We start from the raw sequence: 16741 nt of genomic DNA on the forward strand, positions 1-16741 counted from the left end.
CCCAAATTCATTTTTTTTTTTTTTTGGTGTTTAGAAAGCCACAAGGGCAGGGTGTGGCACACAAATCGAGAGGTTTATGATAAACCTTAAGGAATAAAACGACTACCAAAACTATAACCGAGCAATTTTCTAGATACGTAAATTGAGACAATATTCGAGTACGCAAACCAATGTCTCTGGTATATTTGTCATTTTTAACCTCTACTTGGATTCATAAGAGTCAAAATAACCCCTAAAACCTTAGCATAGAAATTTTCTTATTACTCATATTGAGACGATAGGGCACACAATTGAGGCATTTATGGGTTTTATTTTGTCAATTTTGACTTCAAATTGAATCTATAAGAACCAAAATGATTCCTAAAGTTTAACGGAGCAATTTTAGTCATCAAGATGATTTTCGAGCATGCAAACCAAGTTAAATTGTTTAAAGAAATGCATTGACAAATGGCAAACGTGTATGATCAAAGTTGGGAGATCAATTGTGAAACAGAGGGAGTATAAGTTTTTAATATTCTTTTACTAATATCTAAATTTTATACAAAGTATATGTCTAAGGTCAATATTTTTTTTTTTTTGAAATTCCCATTGATACCACTGTGACGTTGACATATTGATACCACTGTGACGTTGACTTTCCTCATACATACCGATGGGATCCCCAATCATGCCCGTGAAATAATTTCAATATCCATTCCCTTAATTCTTATTATACTCCACTACTACAGGATAACAATAGCAGAGCTAGAAGAAACTAGTAATGCTAATGCTAGCTAAATATAAGATTCATGATTAAGATGTTCTGTCAGAAGAACACTTGTGTAATTGTGTTGATGGTGATGTTTCCATTCCAGTTTACCTCAATGTCTATGATATCACTCCTTTCAATGGTTATGCTTATTGGCTCGGCCTCGAGGTTTATCACTCTGGTGCACAAGGTACTTTTTTGTATGTAACTATGTATGCTTTTGGAGCGCGTGAGTGCCCCTCCACAAGGGGGAGCCCAAGAAATGCGAAGGATTTTTTATCTAGAAAGGCGATATTGATAGGATGGACAGAGTTAGGGGCAGAGGAAGTCCAGGATTCAGGAAGGTCATGGAGCAATTCTCAAAGGAATCTTATTAGCAAGAATTGCAACCATTTCTGAAATGATGCTCATTAGGCTCACTGGGAATAACATCACAACTTGGGTCAATTGCCTTCCTCTAACTGGTACATTCTAGATTATTAGACTTGATAGAGTTAATTAGAGATTCCTAAAACACATTAAATGCACAGGAATAATATGCAACTGTGCGACTCCAGAGAGGATAACAACAAAGAGGACCTAGCAGCATCGCACAAAAGAAGAAAAAGGAGATCAACTACAGTAGTAGAAAAGAAAATAGAGAGCAACTTATCAAAGAGGTTCGCTACATCATCGCTGCCTTCCAAAACTATTAATGATAATAATTGCAGAACAAAATTGGTGACACTTTCTTGTTTCTCCACCTTTAATATTGGCTTCTCCTACCACCAGTACCAGTAGCAAATAGCAACAAACTACAGTAGTAGTTTTAGAGATCCAACATCTACCTAAAGGCCTGGGAGGAGGGTAGCACTGTTGTCAAAATATTCTGGGAGGACTCTAAGGAGGAGGGTAGCACTGTTGTAGCATGCATCAAGTGGAAGAGTAATGCTTTCAACCCATAATTATGTATCAAGATTAGTATTTCCACATGCAATTATGTAAAGACAATACAAACTGCAACGACCAGAGTCCAGCGCAGTGGACATCACCTTAATAACAACTTTATTAAAAAAAATGGGATTGAAACGTATAATTAAGAAGCAAAGCACTATAAATGAAATAACTACCGAGTAAAAATTATTCAGCAAATACTTCACATGAGTTGGTTAACAAATGGAACAATGATAATCCATCTATTACTGTGGTCTAAAAATGGTACCATAACGACTTCCAGCAACTCCACATACAAGTATAAGATCAAGAATTTTTACCAACTACCACAGTTGACTCAGGATACCTCCATGAGAGGATAACAGTTGACTCTGACAGCAGTGACATTTGATGAAAGACATTGATTTAGGTTTGCTTTGCTTTCATCCAATCAACAAAGTTGTCCAGGATCAAAGGCCAAGCAAGGTCTGGATCATAATTGCTGAAGTCTGGGAAACTTATCTGATAAAATATCAGAGAACATAAGACCTTCTGATAAAGAATCTCTCCATAACGAATGCTCATAAAAGCAGCGGCAAAAATTGCATCTGGCACTTAAATTTTCAAAATCATCCAGGACGACAATGCAAGAAATTTAATGCATAAATCAAAACTAGGCACAAGATTAGAGAGATTCCAACACATGATGACGGGAATATATTTAACATGCACACTCGACTCACTCTCACCAATAGGTGAAAAGGTAGCAAGTTGCCAGACCAAATCACCCAACCCAAGGCTAGAGGAATTAAAATTTAGGGAGCTCAGCAGAAAAGTGTAATTACAAAATTTTGGAATTTCTACAAACTCAATTATAGCACTACACAATCCAATTGGTAGTAAGAACAACATCATTAACTATATCAGCACTAATATCAGTAAGAGAAGATTAAAAATAGAACTTCATTATTAATTTTCTTGCTGCTTTTCGATAAACTATATAAATCCATATTTCGGCAAAAGAACCACAGTGAAGTAGATTCTTAAAGGACAAAGCAACCTATGCAATGCAGAAATGAGGTTCTTTCTGGGAGAAGAAAAACATAATTTTACCATGTATAAAGTTTTAAAAAGAAAAGTCAATACAGCATTTAGGTTGTGACTCACTTCTCCCTACGTATCATGGAATGCAATCCATTCAAAAAAATCACGTATATTGGGCTCCATTTTTAACCGAAGCATTATTATCATATAGACATCGTAAATTTCAAATTAATTTCATTGCATGAGGCATGGCAGGAGCTAAAAAAGGCAACATGTCAGCGCGTCCATTTTTCAACTGTAGTTTAAAATATCAGTATTCTTAGACTCTAATTTATAATGGATAAATTAAAACAGCTAATAAGTTGTTCACTTAACTTACTTATTGAAGCAGGCACAGAGTCATTACATTTCAGATCAAGGGTCAGGTGAAAATTTTACCAATAAAACAATGAAAATCCAATCTACAAAAAAAAAAACCAACTCAACGTTGACCAGATTTAAGGATTATTGGACTCAAATGCAGGACCAATATCACCATACCTCATTGCAGAACCGGTAAAATCCCATCCACTGGTCCATGTTTATGACCTTGTAATCAGTCTGATCCTGAAGCACACACACAATCAAAATATTAATCCTTTTCTTCTCTCATTATTACAGCAGAATAAAAAGTGAGGATCCAGACCTTTGGTTGTTTTTCTTAAAATATACGTCAAATGGTATAACTTAAATCAGATAAGCTCCATATAAAGAAAATATTATGACTCCGCAAATTCAACAACCACTGCCTTATTTACCTATTTGAGTGAACATTGTAAAAGCAGCTTTACATAGTATTCAAAACCACATGTTCAGTTCAACTGCTTACTTTCAAATATTCGATGAAATAGTCAACTTGGGCTCGAAATTGGGATCCTAATACAAGATCCAACAGTTGACAGATGCTTTCAATATCTATACTCTTCTGCTTCTCCTCTGCAAAGCAGAAAATAGAGACTATATAATCGACAAAACACTATATTATCAACTTCCCACATTTGAAAGGCTATCACATGACATGAAAGCAGCATACCTGTAAGACAATAATGGAATGCGTACTGATAGAAGTCCACAAAATTTGACATCCTTCTAACCTTTTGAAAAAGAGGGTAAACAGTGAGCATAAGTCCACAAGACAATAGCAATATCTCACTTCTCTACCTCCCCCCTCTTGTTTGCACAGTTGGTGTGAAAGGAGAATCAAAGATAAACATACCTCTTTCTCAAGCTCAGGGAGTGTCTTCTTTAATTTTGCAATCGTATCAACCCTCAGAGCTTTAAGGCCTCTCCGCCACTCTTCCTGCAGGAAACATTGCTTTCAACTTTAAGGAGCACATAAAGCATATCAAGCTTGGCTTGCCCAATATAATTAGTTATGGTCCATGATAAATGTTTGCCAACAACAGCAGACAAGTAGTATACAGAGTTGTCTGTTTAAGTATCCTTCATTAAAGACAACTTAACACTTTTGCTTACCAAAGTGAAGTAACCCTGTTTCTCAGCATTCATTTTCCTGAAACAAGGAGCAAGCAAACAATTAATATTCAAGACAGGCTAAAAGTATCACAATTTAAATACAAGTGCCTGGAAAAATGATTGCATTTGCCAATCTTACCAGGCAAGCATCAGTACTCTGACATCTGTATGATCCACTTCCATGTCTGAACACAATGCCTCTATACCTTCTGGACTGAGTTACAATTGACAAATCATGGGTGAAAAACAGTCTCGTTGATATTCATAAGGAGGAAACCACGGAAATGAAGACGAGAAAAAGTTGGGAGTAAAGGAAGTGCTTGAACAGTAAAACCTCAATAAAAATATTTTTTTAAAAAAAAGTTTACAGTTGTCAAATGGTTATTTGCAACTTTGAAAGGAAGGCTATCAACCAGAGTAACAATGGAGACAGGAAAAAAAAAACTTAGGCCTTGTTTAGTTTGATGTAAAATTTTTTCAAATTGCAAATTACTTTTCCTTTGTTTGGTTCCTTACAAAAAAGATTATAGAGTAATTACAAATAGTAGTGCAAGTGGGGGTAGATGGGAAGAAAGTAAAAAGAAGTTAAGGAGGAGGGAGGAAAATGTGGGAAAATGTTTTCCATCATTAATACTATGTATGGATAGAGAAAAATGGAGGGAAAGGAGGAGAAAAGAAAAGAAAGAAAAGGATACATTATCTATTTGGATACCTAATGCAAGGAAGAAAAGGGAGGGAATTAGGAGGATCCACTTTGTTTCCCTTTTTTAATAAACCAAATCCCTCCAACAAAATGAAAGTTCACCTTCCCCCCCCCCCCCCCCCCCCACCTCCCTTTCCCTTCACTATTGTTATCCAAACATAGGGCAAGAATGCATTTTTCCACCGTCAGGAAATTTATTTTCCACCTCTTCACAAACCAAACAAAGGAAAATGGAAAAGGATGGGAAAATCATTTTCCATGAAAATATTTTACATCAAACCAAACCGGAGCTTATGGGATGGTAAACATAGCATAAAAAAATTTGAACGGCCCACTCCAAATTAAATTACATTTGTTTAGTAGTTCACTATTTTTGAATATGATCATTTCATAGTTCTTATATAGGAATTATAGGATGCTCATATATTTTCAGTTTTTTTAAAAAAAAATTACTTATGATGGTATAATAAAACAAATAAATGTAAATTCTTCATAGCTAATGAATCAAAAAAATATCCAGAATAATTAGAAACAGTTGTGTAGTAGCTGTAGTGTGTTAATAATACAAGTGTGAAAAGTATAAATGAGAATTAAACTGGTATCTAGATAAGAATAGACGAGAATGACTGGCAAAAGCACAGGCACTCCCACAAAGTTTGTCTCCGGAAACAAAAATTAAATTAAACAACACTTACTCAATGAAACCCGATGATTTATTGGCATAAGTATAGAACAATTGATCAATTCTTTCTAGCTCCTTTGAACTAGCTTTATTTGTAGCTGCACATAATCAAATCAGATACTCCGTATTAATTGAATACTTATAACCCATGTAATTAACAAATCAAACTTCCTTCATTACAAGATCTTATATTTAATCAACACCACAATGCTACTCTTTTCTACTTTTCTTCTTTATCTTTATAATCCAGGTCAACAATTGCATGTTAGCGTTGATTTTAACACAAGATTTTCAAAGCCACTGCTAATCGATCATACAATCAAGAACGAATTAGCAAGAGAAAAGATCACCAAATTCACAGAAAGTAAGACTCGAAATCAATCGATTAAAATTTTTTAAAAAAAAATTAAAATAAACAAAAACCTCGATTGGGAATAATAAAGAGTACGAAATTGAAGAATGATGAGAGACTAAAAAGGAAAAAAGGTACCGGAGCGAAATAGATCAACGGAGGCGTTAACGGCGGTAGAATTAGATTGGCCCGTTTTTTTTGATGAAGCGCGAGGCATCCTTGATTCCAGAAATTAGAATTTGTAAAAAAGAGAGATAAAGCAGACGATACACAAATATCACTGCTATAATTCTACTCCTCCTTCTCTTCTCAAGCTTTTTACTGAGATGATAAGAGCCTTCAAGGACGGAAGAGGGCTTTTATAAATACTCTCTATATTTTATTTTATTTTTTTAATTAATCTTACCGTCCCGGGAACTCTTGTTCTACGCCGACTATCCTTAGGGTCTATTCTCATTTACTTTACTGAACTGAACTGAACTGAGCTGAACTGAATTGTTTATAAGAAAAGAAAATTAGGAGCTAAACTGAACTGAACTTGATTGAGCTGAACTGAACTGAACTGGATTGAGCTGAACTGAACTGAAATTAAGCTGAAGAGAACAGGCCCTTAGTCTTCTTCCCCTTATCGTCACTTCACGCGACAGTTTAACACCCTTCTCATGTAGTAGTAGTATAAGTATAACTATTGTTTATCTCATAAGATGCCTCGAGTCATCCGTTATATAGTAGGAAAAGTATATTTTAATAATCAATCAATAGGATAATTTTCTGATGTGTCCTTAGGATAATTTTTTTTTTTTTAATATTTTTATATCTATAAATAAACTTGTAATCTTTAAAGCAGTCATTTTAATTTGTAAGGAAAGCTTAATATTTTTTATTATAAAATCCTTGTATCTTAACTAATTTGCACTTTATATAAAAATTATTTTGGAAAATTGGTTAAGATATTTTTTAAAAAAAAATAAAAAAATTTACTCTTTTGACTTATAACGCAAGCTTAAGTATCTTACATTAAAACAATATAATTGTAGACTCCTGATTGTGTCTCCCCAAAACCAAACCCAGTGATGAGTACCTTTCACATCAATGATTATCGAACGAGCTGAAATGTGAAAGAAGCTCATGAATGCGGCCGCTTTAATAAAAATATTTCTTTCTGTTTTCGAAAATATTTCTTTTCGTATCCTATTTATGAAAATGTCCAGTCCAGATTAGTTTGTTCCATGATAAAGGTCCAATAATGGTATAGTTGGATTGGGCTCGAAAAGAGTTTTCCAACAATATATTATAAGCCCAATTCCGATGAATAATGAGGAAGTTATGGCCAAAATACTAAACTGGGCCCGAAATGGTTTTTATATGCGGCCCAATGATCTAGTGGAGAGCCTATTAATTATCATTCCTAAAGTTATTAGGATTTACTTTAATTTTCTAGAGTAATCTAGAGGGTTCTCGTAAATTCTAATTGGGTTAGGATTAATAATTATATTTTCAGAAAATAAAGAATTTTATTTTGGATAAAACAAGTGTTTTCAAGAGATTGAAATCGGTTTTAAAAGATAAGTACGGACCGTAATTAATCAAGTTTAATCAGATTAAGGACTCCGTACAGAAATAAGAAAACGCGTTGACCATCGCCAAACGACAGCTCCATTGCGTCGCGATGGTGACCAGTTTTACTCCAACTGAAATTCCATCTTTTTTGGTCGATTTCGGGACTATTTTCTTATAAATAGGGTCGTTTTTCCCCGTTTTCAAATCATCCACAATTCTCAATCCACAATCACCAACAACTCTCCATTCACATACTCTCTCTTTCAATCATCTTCTCTCTCATGCTTTTCTAAGCCTAGCTTTTTACAAACACAATACCGCATTCACAAGACTTTGACACACCTAGCCAAGCTCGATGTTGCCTTCGCCCTAGACGTGAAAGGTTGATAATTTCTGAGGGTGTGGACCCAAGTCCAATTTCTAACCTTATCTCTTTGATTTAATTCTTTAATCTTATTATTTTTATTGAAGTTACTAACTTGTGTATTCTTTTGTTAGAAAGAAGTACGAGGCATCAAAGTAAGTAATTAGATTATTCTTTCGACGTAGAAATCATATTTAGATTGTTTTGATATTCCTAGTATCATGTTTAGGGCATAATTTAATATTTCTAATATCATGTATGTCTCTAGTATCATGTTAGGATGTTCTTTAATGTTTTCTTCTACCATGTTAGGGTTAAAGCTTTGATCTTTAATGTTTAATGACATGCTAGGGTTTGTTATTAATCATGTTAGTATCATGCCTAGGATCTTGCTATTATTATTATGCTTTATTGATGAGATTGTGATGATGATTATTGGGATAATTATTATTGTTGCTTGATATTATTGTTATTGCTTGATCACGCCTTTTCTGTAGGTTTAAAGGGAATTTGTACTTGAAATCACGCCTGATAAAATAATTCATAATTTAGTTTAGGCTAATATGATTTTAATTCAAGTGATCGCCAATAATAGGTTTATTTGTGCATTAATATTCAACCAACGTAGATTAAACAGGTTTAGGATTAACCTAATGATTGTATGTTAGTCAGAAAGCGCACATGAATATTATAAGAATAAAGTAGAGGCCTATTTTTAGGGCGGGTTCAATCTCTTTTCGGTTGGATTCGTACCATCATCCCCAAACATCCAGTGTCATGGTTCCAGACCACTATGAAGTTAGCGATCTCATGGATCGTGAATGGAGTGTAACCTTCACCTCGTGAACGGTTTACAAGTTCCTAAAACTTGTTGGCGACTCTTTTACTCTAGCTTCTTTCCCTTTGGACGCCACCATGCTTAAATGCATGATCATAGTGGGGTTCAAGTTTGGGATGCTTGAAATATTCCCTACAATAATATAGTTTAGTTACATAATCATTTTTGATTGAGCAAGTGCTACTTCAATTGTGATTTTGATTTGCCAAATTTTTATTTCTAATATATTCAGAATAACATATAAATGCGATTATTATTATGCACTTCCTCCGTTTCTTTTTAGTTGACACGTTTCTTTAGTCACGTTTGTCAATGCACTAATTGAATCGTTAATATCTTTAATTATAGATAAACAAAAATTATAAAAAGTTGATATTTTGAAAATCCAAATTATGACGTATCTAACAAGATCCCACGTGACTATATTTTTCATTATGTATAAATCACAAAACACGGTCAAAGGAGAATGTATGAATAGTGCTAAAGTCAAAACATGTCAACTAATAAAAAAAATAGAGATAGTACTCCCTCCATTTTTTTTATTTGCATCACTTTGGATTGCACAAAGTTTTGGGAGGGTAATATAATATTGTGAGTGGGTGAATAAATTATTATAGTAAAAGTAAGATGGGGACCATGAAAAAGAAAGTATGTGAGAGAGAATAGATATTTTTATTATTTTAGTTGGGACAATGTAAGAGAGAAATAATAAAATAAGTTGAGTGGGGTTTAAAGTAAGAGAGAGAAATGATAAAATATAGTATAAGTTATTAAATATAGAAGTGATGCATTTAAAAAAAACACCCCAAAAAGGAAAGTGATGCAAATAAAAAAAAAACAGAGGGAGTACATGTTAATGGATTAGTAGGTGTATATTTTCATAATAATAATTTTTATGTTATTTACTTAGGAATTTAAAAGATGTTGATGACAAGAGTTGTGTATTGGCATATGTGGCGGTCAAAGTGATCTGATGCATTCAAAAAATGAAGAGTGTTTTGTTATTATATGTTATCTTAACTGATTAAAATAGCTATAAAAATAATTGTGCATGGCACGGGGCCTAAATTAGTTTCAACTATGAGCCATTTACTTCTAATAATTACAATTGTTTTTTGAATAGCTAATAATCTCAATTAATTAAGATCTTTTTAATAATCCTAACTATGGGGTTAGTTTGCCATTAATAGTCCCAACTGGTCATCAACCTAAAATAGCAGGTTGCTTTGACACGTGGCATCACGTGAACGGTTCATATAAAAATAAAAAAACTGAAAAAATAAAAAAATAAAAAAAAAACTTCTCATCCCTACCAGCCACCCTCACCCCCCTAGCCCAGCCGGAATCTGCCGCCACCTCACCAGAAACCTCCCATTTCCCCTTCCACTCCACCGAAAACAACCACCTTCCCCAGCCCCACCCCTGAAACTGCCTCCTCCCTTAAACCAACCCCCAGCCATCCGCGAAACCACCACCCTCCCACCTGCTTGCCCACTCGTCGCTCGCGAAACCACCCCAACCTCCCTCCTTATCTCCTTTTCCGCCTAGCTCCGCTCGCAAAACTCCCCATGCAATCTCCCCTGCGCTAGAGATGACAATTCTAAATGGATATCTGCAAACCCGATCCACCCGATATAAATAAATGGACGAAAATCCACATTAAATGGATGAAGGGCGGGTGATGGATCATGTCGGATTCGGGTGGGGCTCCGTTTCATCCGTCACCCGATCCGTCATCTATTTATCACCCGCCATCCACCCAAATATATAATACATATGAATTACTATTGTTATTTTCCAAAATAAAAAAATTGACCTTAAATATTTTACTATGTATATAAATATTTCTAAAAAAAATTGCTACAAATTATTAGATTTTATTTTTAAAAAATATAAAAGCCCCCTCTAATATACATACTGTACTTACTTCATGTTTTTTTATTTTATTTTATTTTATTTTTATTTTATTTATTTTTTTTTGTGTGTGATTATTGCTATAGTTTGGAATTGGAAGCTAATTAGTGGTTTACTATTCAAGTTAGAAATTGGTTACAAGGTTTTTTTTTTATATAAATAATGTATTAGACGGTTAGAGTAGTGAATATAACTATCACTCGCTAAGCATCCAATCCACCAGTTTCACTCGCGACGACGGATGCATCGGATGCGAGTGATGGTTTTGTGGGTGACGGGTGGAGCGGATGGCGGATGCGAGTGAAGCTCCATTTGTCTCGAATCCGATCCATTGCCATTCCTACCTTGTGCCGGTTTCCCCCTCCACTATTTTCGATAAAATACATCAATTAAGCAATTGAATTTTGCAGAAAAATTACGTTGTTATTGACAAAATAATACACAAATCCAATATTTACCTGGTAATGTTGAAAGAATAACCTTTTTTCGAAAGAATAACCTCATAACACGAAATTGCTTCAAATCCATGGAATTCACGGGCGAAACAGTGAAAATCCTAGCAAAAAAATTAAAAAGGAAGAGGATTTTGGGGGAAATTAGGGTTTTAAAGATGGTGGTTTAGTGGAAAGGGGGGCCAACGGCTAGGATGGTTGAGAAGCAGCGGCCCGGCGAGATTGGGTTGGGCAGTGGAGGTGCCGGTGGGGGAAGGGGGAAAGGCTAGTATTTTGGGGTTTTTTTTAAATTTTTAATTTTTTTTATTTTCTTTTTAACTTTTTTTTCTTTTTTTTTTCAGACCAATAAAATGCGACACATGTAATTACAAAAAAATTTTAAAAAAAAAAAAATTAACCTGCTTATCAGGTTACCGGTCATCCGAGACTACTAGTGGCAAACTAACCCCATTATTAGGATTATTAAACAATAAACCTTAGTTGGGATTATTAAAAGAAAATCGCTCATAGTTGAGATTATTAAAGTGTATTTTCCCTATATAATATTGTATTATAGTTATCATGTATTATACTTATGCTGATAACTGAAGTGCATAAACAAAATATCATAATAGTCCCAAAAGTTTAGCCCATGCCTTACTTTAATTTGACGGGGTTTGCTTGTCCCCATGAGGTACGGGGTAAAGTTACATTGTATACATATTGTGATATTGACATGTTTATTCTTGGAGTATTTTATATTATTTTTTTAAAACTGAACCTTGTGATTTGCACGTATATAATATTATTTACATATTAATAACATTGTTCATAATTAGCTTAGATAGATGGTTAAAGAATTATTTTTGTTATAACGCAAAAAAAAAAAAGAAAAAAAAAAGAAAAATTTTCATATATGTGAAATTAATTTCATTAAAAATTCCGTGTACATAAATTCTCATGTTTGAAGGAGAAACCTAATCACAAAATATTAGGTGAAAGCATCGCTCACTCAATACTTGGTGAATCGAACCACCTTTAAATATTTAGGCTGGATGATATTATTATAAGTGTTTTGGTTGGATGATATCATTATTTATTATACTTCCTTTGTTTTTTTTTGTTGCATCACTTTTGTAATTGCGGACTCCTAAGCAAATCTTGAGGTAGAGGTCAAATAGAAATAATAAAGAGGGATCATGTGATAGGAGAGGGATATAGAGTATTTATTAAGTAAAAGAGAAAGTGATACATTATTTAAATTGAAAATTCCATTTTTAGAAAGTAATGCATCTAATAAAAAATGAGTAAAGTATGTGAAATATTGTTATCATCCAACCTAAACACTTGATGCATGTGATTAAATGTGATTTGACACTTAAAAGTATTATCTATTTGTCTAGATGATATATATATATATATATATATATATATATTGTTTGTCTCATGAAGCCATTGGTGAGGCAAGTCTCACCCAACAGCTAATTTCCATGAATTGTTACTTCATTTTTGCTTTTTAATGTCAACCAAATAACATGACCAAAAGAAAATTCAATTCATGAGAATTTTGAGTGCCTTTTGGAAATTAAGGGCAACCAAATGAGGCTTTAGCATCTTGGCTATAGTATATTTTATTATACTATTATACGGAGTACTACATATGTATAAACCTTTGATTGAGAGTACTTATGTATTCTCATCATTTATTATTGTTTTTGAATTTTAATTATAGATATAATTAATATATTATAACTCAAATAATATATTTTGATGTTTAAAGTAATCCATACAAAATATTGAAACACGCTACCATTTTTTCAAAATAATTAGTGTGTCGTGCAAGAATACAAGGAATTATAGCAAAGAGTGAAAATTATATATGCATAACTTTTAAGCTATATATGTACTATTTTTATAAAAAAAAATGTGCATATCTATATCTATATTATTATTATTAAAACTCCAAGGCAAAGAGTATCATATTGCCATGTGTCACTTTTCTTGTGTTATTCCGCCATGTCATCATATTTGAAACATGCCACATAATCAGATTGTAGTAATGTTTAATCTTTAAGGAAAACTCTTTATTGGTCTAACCTCCATATATTAATTGTGTAGTTTAATTGAAAAATCTTCATATGTATAATCACTCTATTTAAATTTCCATTGAAATGTAACTTCTTAATAATTGCACATTAATGTAGTTTGTAAGAAATTAATTACTACTTTTTTTGTATAGTAGTTCATAAAACTATAGTTATAGAGTATTGTAAGTCTGTAATAATTGGTAGTATATATTTATATCAAAATTATAAAAATTTGATTTATCATTTATCTTTTACATATTAATGCAAAATATTATTTTTATAGTCAAACCAACTTATACAAACAACTAACTCTACTTAATAAGCTCTCATTAAAAAAAAATACTTTTATTTTGAAACCAAAAAAAAAAAAAAAAAAAAAAAAAAAAAACTACTTTTAATATGCTCTTAGTGACAAACAAGGCAAAAGTATAATTTGATTAAGTAATAAATTTATAATGACCCAGGCATCCCCAATAACTAGTTTATTATTAATGGAGATGTGCATATCCTTTGTACTAAAGATGCATATTTTAATCTTCACCAAAAAAAAAAAAAAAAAAAGATGCATATTTTAATTAAATGAGCATATAATTGAATATTCCCTAAATGAGTAAGGTAATTAAGTATATTTATGATTTAAACTCCTACTAATTGATTGATGATTTCTACACCTCATCATATTACATTTTGAATGGTGTTCACAAAATACTCAGTGCTACGATTTTGGGAGTGGAATTCGACATTATACCTAGGTAAAGAAGCCATCTAGAAATCCGGTCTTTATTAGGGGGTGTTTGGTTCAAGTATATTAGGTATAAGGTATGGGTTTGGAATGACCAAAACCCATACCTTGTGTTTGTTTATAGAAATTTTATTTTTCAAACCCATACCTCAAACCCCCAAGGTATGAGTTTTTGAAACCCAAGGGGGGGTGGTATGACTCATACCCATACCTTTAATTTAAAATTAAAAGGAAAACTATCATTCCTAGATAAAAACCAAACACATGAAATCAAGTATCAAGTTCCAACCCCATACCACCCAGGTTTCATTCCTCATTCCAAACCTATACCATTGTTTGAACCAAACGCCCCCTTAATGGGTTTGCAAGTGAGGAAAATAAAAGTATAAAATGAATGTGCATACTTCTTAAATAAATGTGCATAACTTATGTACTAAATGTGCATAATTTTTTTATTTTATTTTTTTGGCTAAATGTGCAGATTGTGCAAGTGAAATGTGAATCATTGGATTCATCGAGAGTCTTTCTCATTTAATTTAATCATGATAAGACCCTTCTCATTGAATCTCAATCTTATCTCTATTATATAAGTTAAGGGGGAAGGTTATGGTGTCCCTCTGAAAAGATTTTAATACCCTTCTTGGCTTATACTTAAAAAGAGGTTAAAAAATTCTACATTTTTTTATCATTCACTCATTAATCATCAATCAATCATGCCTTTAATTGATTCAATTAATTAATTTTAATCTTCAATCAATTGATCTCATAAGATTATGTCATGATTTACTCCATAATCTTCAATGTACTCTCAATTTCATCAATCTCACAACCATTTTAACAAATAAATCAATCAACCTATAAAATCAAATCACGAATTCCCTATATTAATAAAATTATTTCTATCAAAATTTTCATCTACAAAACAATAATTACCTAATATAGTAAATTATACTCCCTTTGCTCCTATAAGTTCTTCCCATTTTGATTGCGCATGTTTTCCAATATACCACTTTGATCATAATATCGTTAGTTGCACATTAAATAAAACCAACATGACTATGTTATGTTGTATATATTTTTATTTTATGCAAATGTTATACTGTATATATTGTGAGTAATTTGAAAGATTCTCTCATCATATGAATAGTATCAAGATTCTAAATAAGAAGAATAAAAAGAATGAAGGAAAAGGTAATATATAATTTAATTTGTATCAATATTGATATTCATATACGCATGCATTGCGTGCATATAAAGGATAGTATATATGTGTGCGTGCGCGTGTGTATGTGTGTGTCGGGCCGGCTATTGGGCTGTGCAAACAGCCCAATAGCACAGGGCCTCACATTAGTTAGGGCCCCAAAATCTGAAATATTAAAAAAAAAGTATATATAATTTTTAATGAGCTTCAATTATTGTATAATAGTTTGGTCGAGATGGTTATGCAATTGATTCATTGAAAATACTTGGTTTTTGCATAGGTTGTGTGTTCGAATCCTTCCCTCAACTTTGTTATAAGCTTGTTTTTTTTTTTTACTTCATACAGTACCATTTGATAATATTCACCTTTTATATGTATTATTTTGAATTTTAGTGTATATAATTCCCTTCATGTAGTACTATTTGATAATATTTACCTTTTATATGTGTTATTTTGAATCAGTGTATATAAAAAAAAATATTACCTACTTGTATTATTTTTTTATATGACTAAAAATGCAAAGTATTTTAGATTAGGGGAAAATGAATGAATTTATATTTTTTTTTTGGCACAAGGCCCCCAAAAAGTTTAAGACGGCTCTGTGTGTGTGGATCGGCTAAAATGAGAAATGAGAAAACAACTAATAAGTTGTCATGTGGCCTACATAACATCCCAAACCCCCTCCTTCCCCCCCCCCCCCCCCCCCCCCCAAGTTTTCCTAAAATGAAAACAATCTCCGTCGTAGCTTCCTATCTTATAATTTACAATTTATTTTATAATAAAAGTAGAGGTAAGGCCAAATATAGTCAACAACAATTGTCAATTATGGGGTAATAATACATGTAGCCCTTGGCTACATTTTTTTGTTTTTTTTTTTTTTGTTTTGAGGAACATATAAACATTAATAAGACTTCCTAAATTCTAAAGTAGTATAAAATTGGAAATTCATGGCAAAACCAACCTGCTTGGATTGGTGTAATTAATATTTATTTATTCTTAGTATTTTCCTTTGTAGCTTTTTTATATGTAGCCCTTATTAATTTGTTTATCAATTTTTTTTGGGGTAAGAATGAGCCACAAGGAGAATATGGATGTTAAAAAAAAAGGAATATGGATGGAGGGATTTGAACCTTGTTATCAGTCAATACTTCATTGGTAAAAGTAGTACACATTATTAGTTGCAACTTGCAAGTATAGAGTTGTTAACATGAAAATGCGTGATTAAAAGCAAGATGGATCTATATTTTTATCTACATAAGATAAAATTAGAAAGTGACTCCACTAAAGTTGGTTTCATTTGAATGAAATGAAGAATGGCCAAAAAAAAATAAAAGTTGATGACAAATGTCATATGTGATTTTTATGTGGTTAAAGAAAATAAATAAATATTATGTACTCCGCATGTAAGCACATTTTACTCACTCTCCAGTAGAGTTAAAGTTTGTTATGAATGAGAAATATTCTCACAACCACTAATTGTGAAACAAAAATTCATTCTTATACCCCAACTCCCTCACTCTTACTTAGCTAATTTATTATTATTTCTTCATCTTTCATCTTATATCAATTAACTCACTCACCTATTCACTTTTCCCTCTTCACGTAGTAGTAATCCACATTCATTCCAAAACTTTATTTTTAATAGTGG

General features: G+C 32.5%; 1 protein-coding gene across 2 annotated transcripts; it reads right to left on the reverse strand.

The window, feature by feature from the left end:
• Window positions 1-1810: 1810 nt before the first annotated feature.
• Window positions 1811-6290, reverse strand: LOC145588682 (uncharacterized). 2 transcript variants are annotated; one of them, XM_081645297.1, is made up of 9 exons: window positions 6095-6287; window positions 5618-5702; window positions 4359-4433; window positions 4220-4256; window positions 3960-4043; window positions 3777-3837; window positions 3573-3679; window positions 3245-3310; window positions 1811-2182 (listed from the first exon to the last, which is right to left on the reverse strand). In XM_081645297.1, exons 1-9 carry the CDS (start codon window positions 6171-6173, stop codon window positions 2087-2089), a joined length of 690 nt encoding a protein of 229 aa, XP_081501423.1. In that variant the 5' UTR covers window positions 6174-6287; the 3' UTR covers window positions 1811-2086. The 2 variants fall into 2 exon arrangements, with proteins under 2 accessions (XP_081501423.1, XP_081501424.1); XM_081645298.1 differs by having other exon boundaries at window positions 2136-2268; window positions 6095-6290.
• Window positions 6291-16741: the final 10451 nt, after the last annotated feature.

Source organism: Chenopodium album, chromosome 17, assembly GCF_948465745.1.
Source record: "Chenopodium album chromosome 17, dcCheAlbu1.1, whole genome shotgun sequence".
NCBI lineage: Eukaryota > Viridiplantae > Streptophyta > Magnoliopsida > Caryophyllales > Amaranthaceae > Chenopodium > Chenopodium album.

Bases quoted from the DNA above. Each gene is read 5' to 3' on its own strand.
- LOC145588682 (XM_081645297.1), bottom strand. From the start codon at position 6,173: ATGCCTCGCGCTTCATCAAAAAAAACGGGCCAATCTAATTCTACCGCC. The intron at 4,434-5,617 runs GTAAGTGTTGTT...ATTGTAACTCAG, and splicing joins AAATCATCGGGTTTCATTGA to TCCAGAAGGTATAGAGGCAT. The intron at 4,044-4,219 runs GTAAGCAAAAGT...TGTTTCCTGCAG, and splicing joins AACAGGGTTACTTCACTTTG to GAAGAGTGGCGGAGAGGCCT.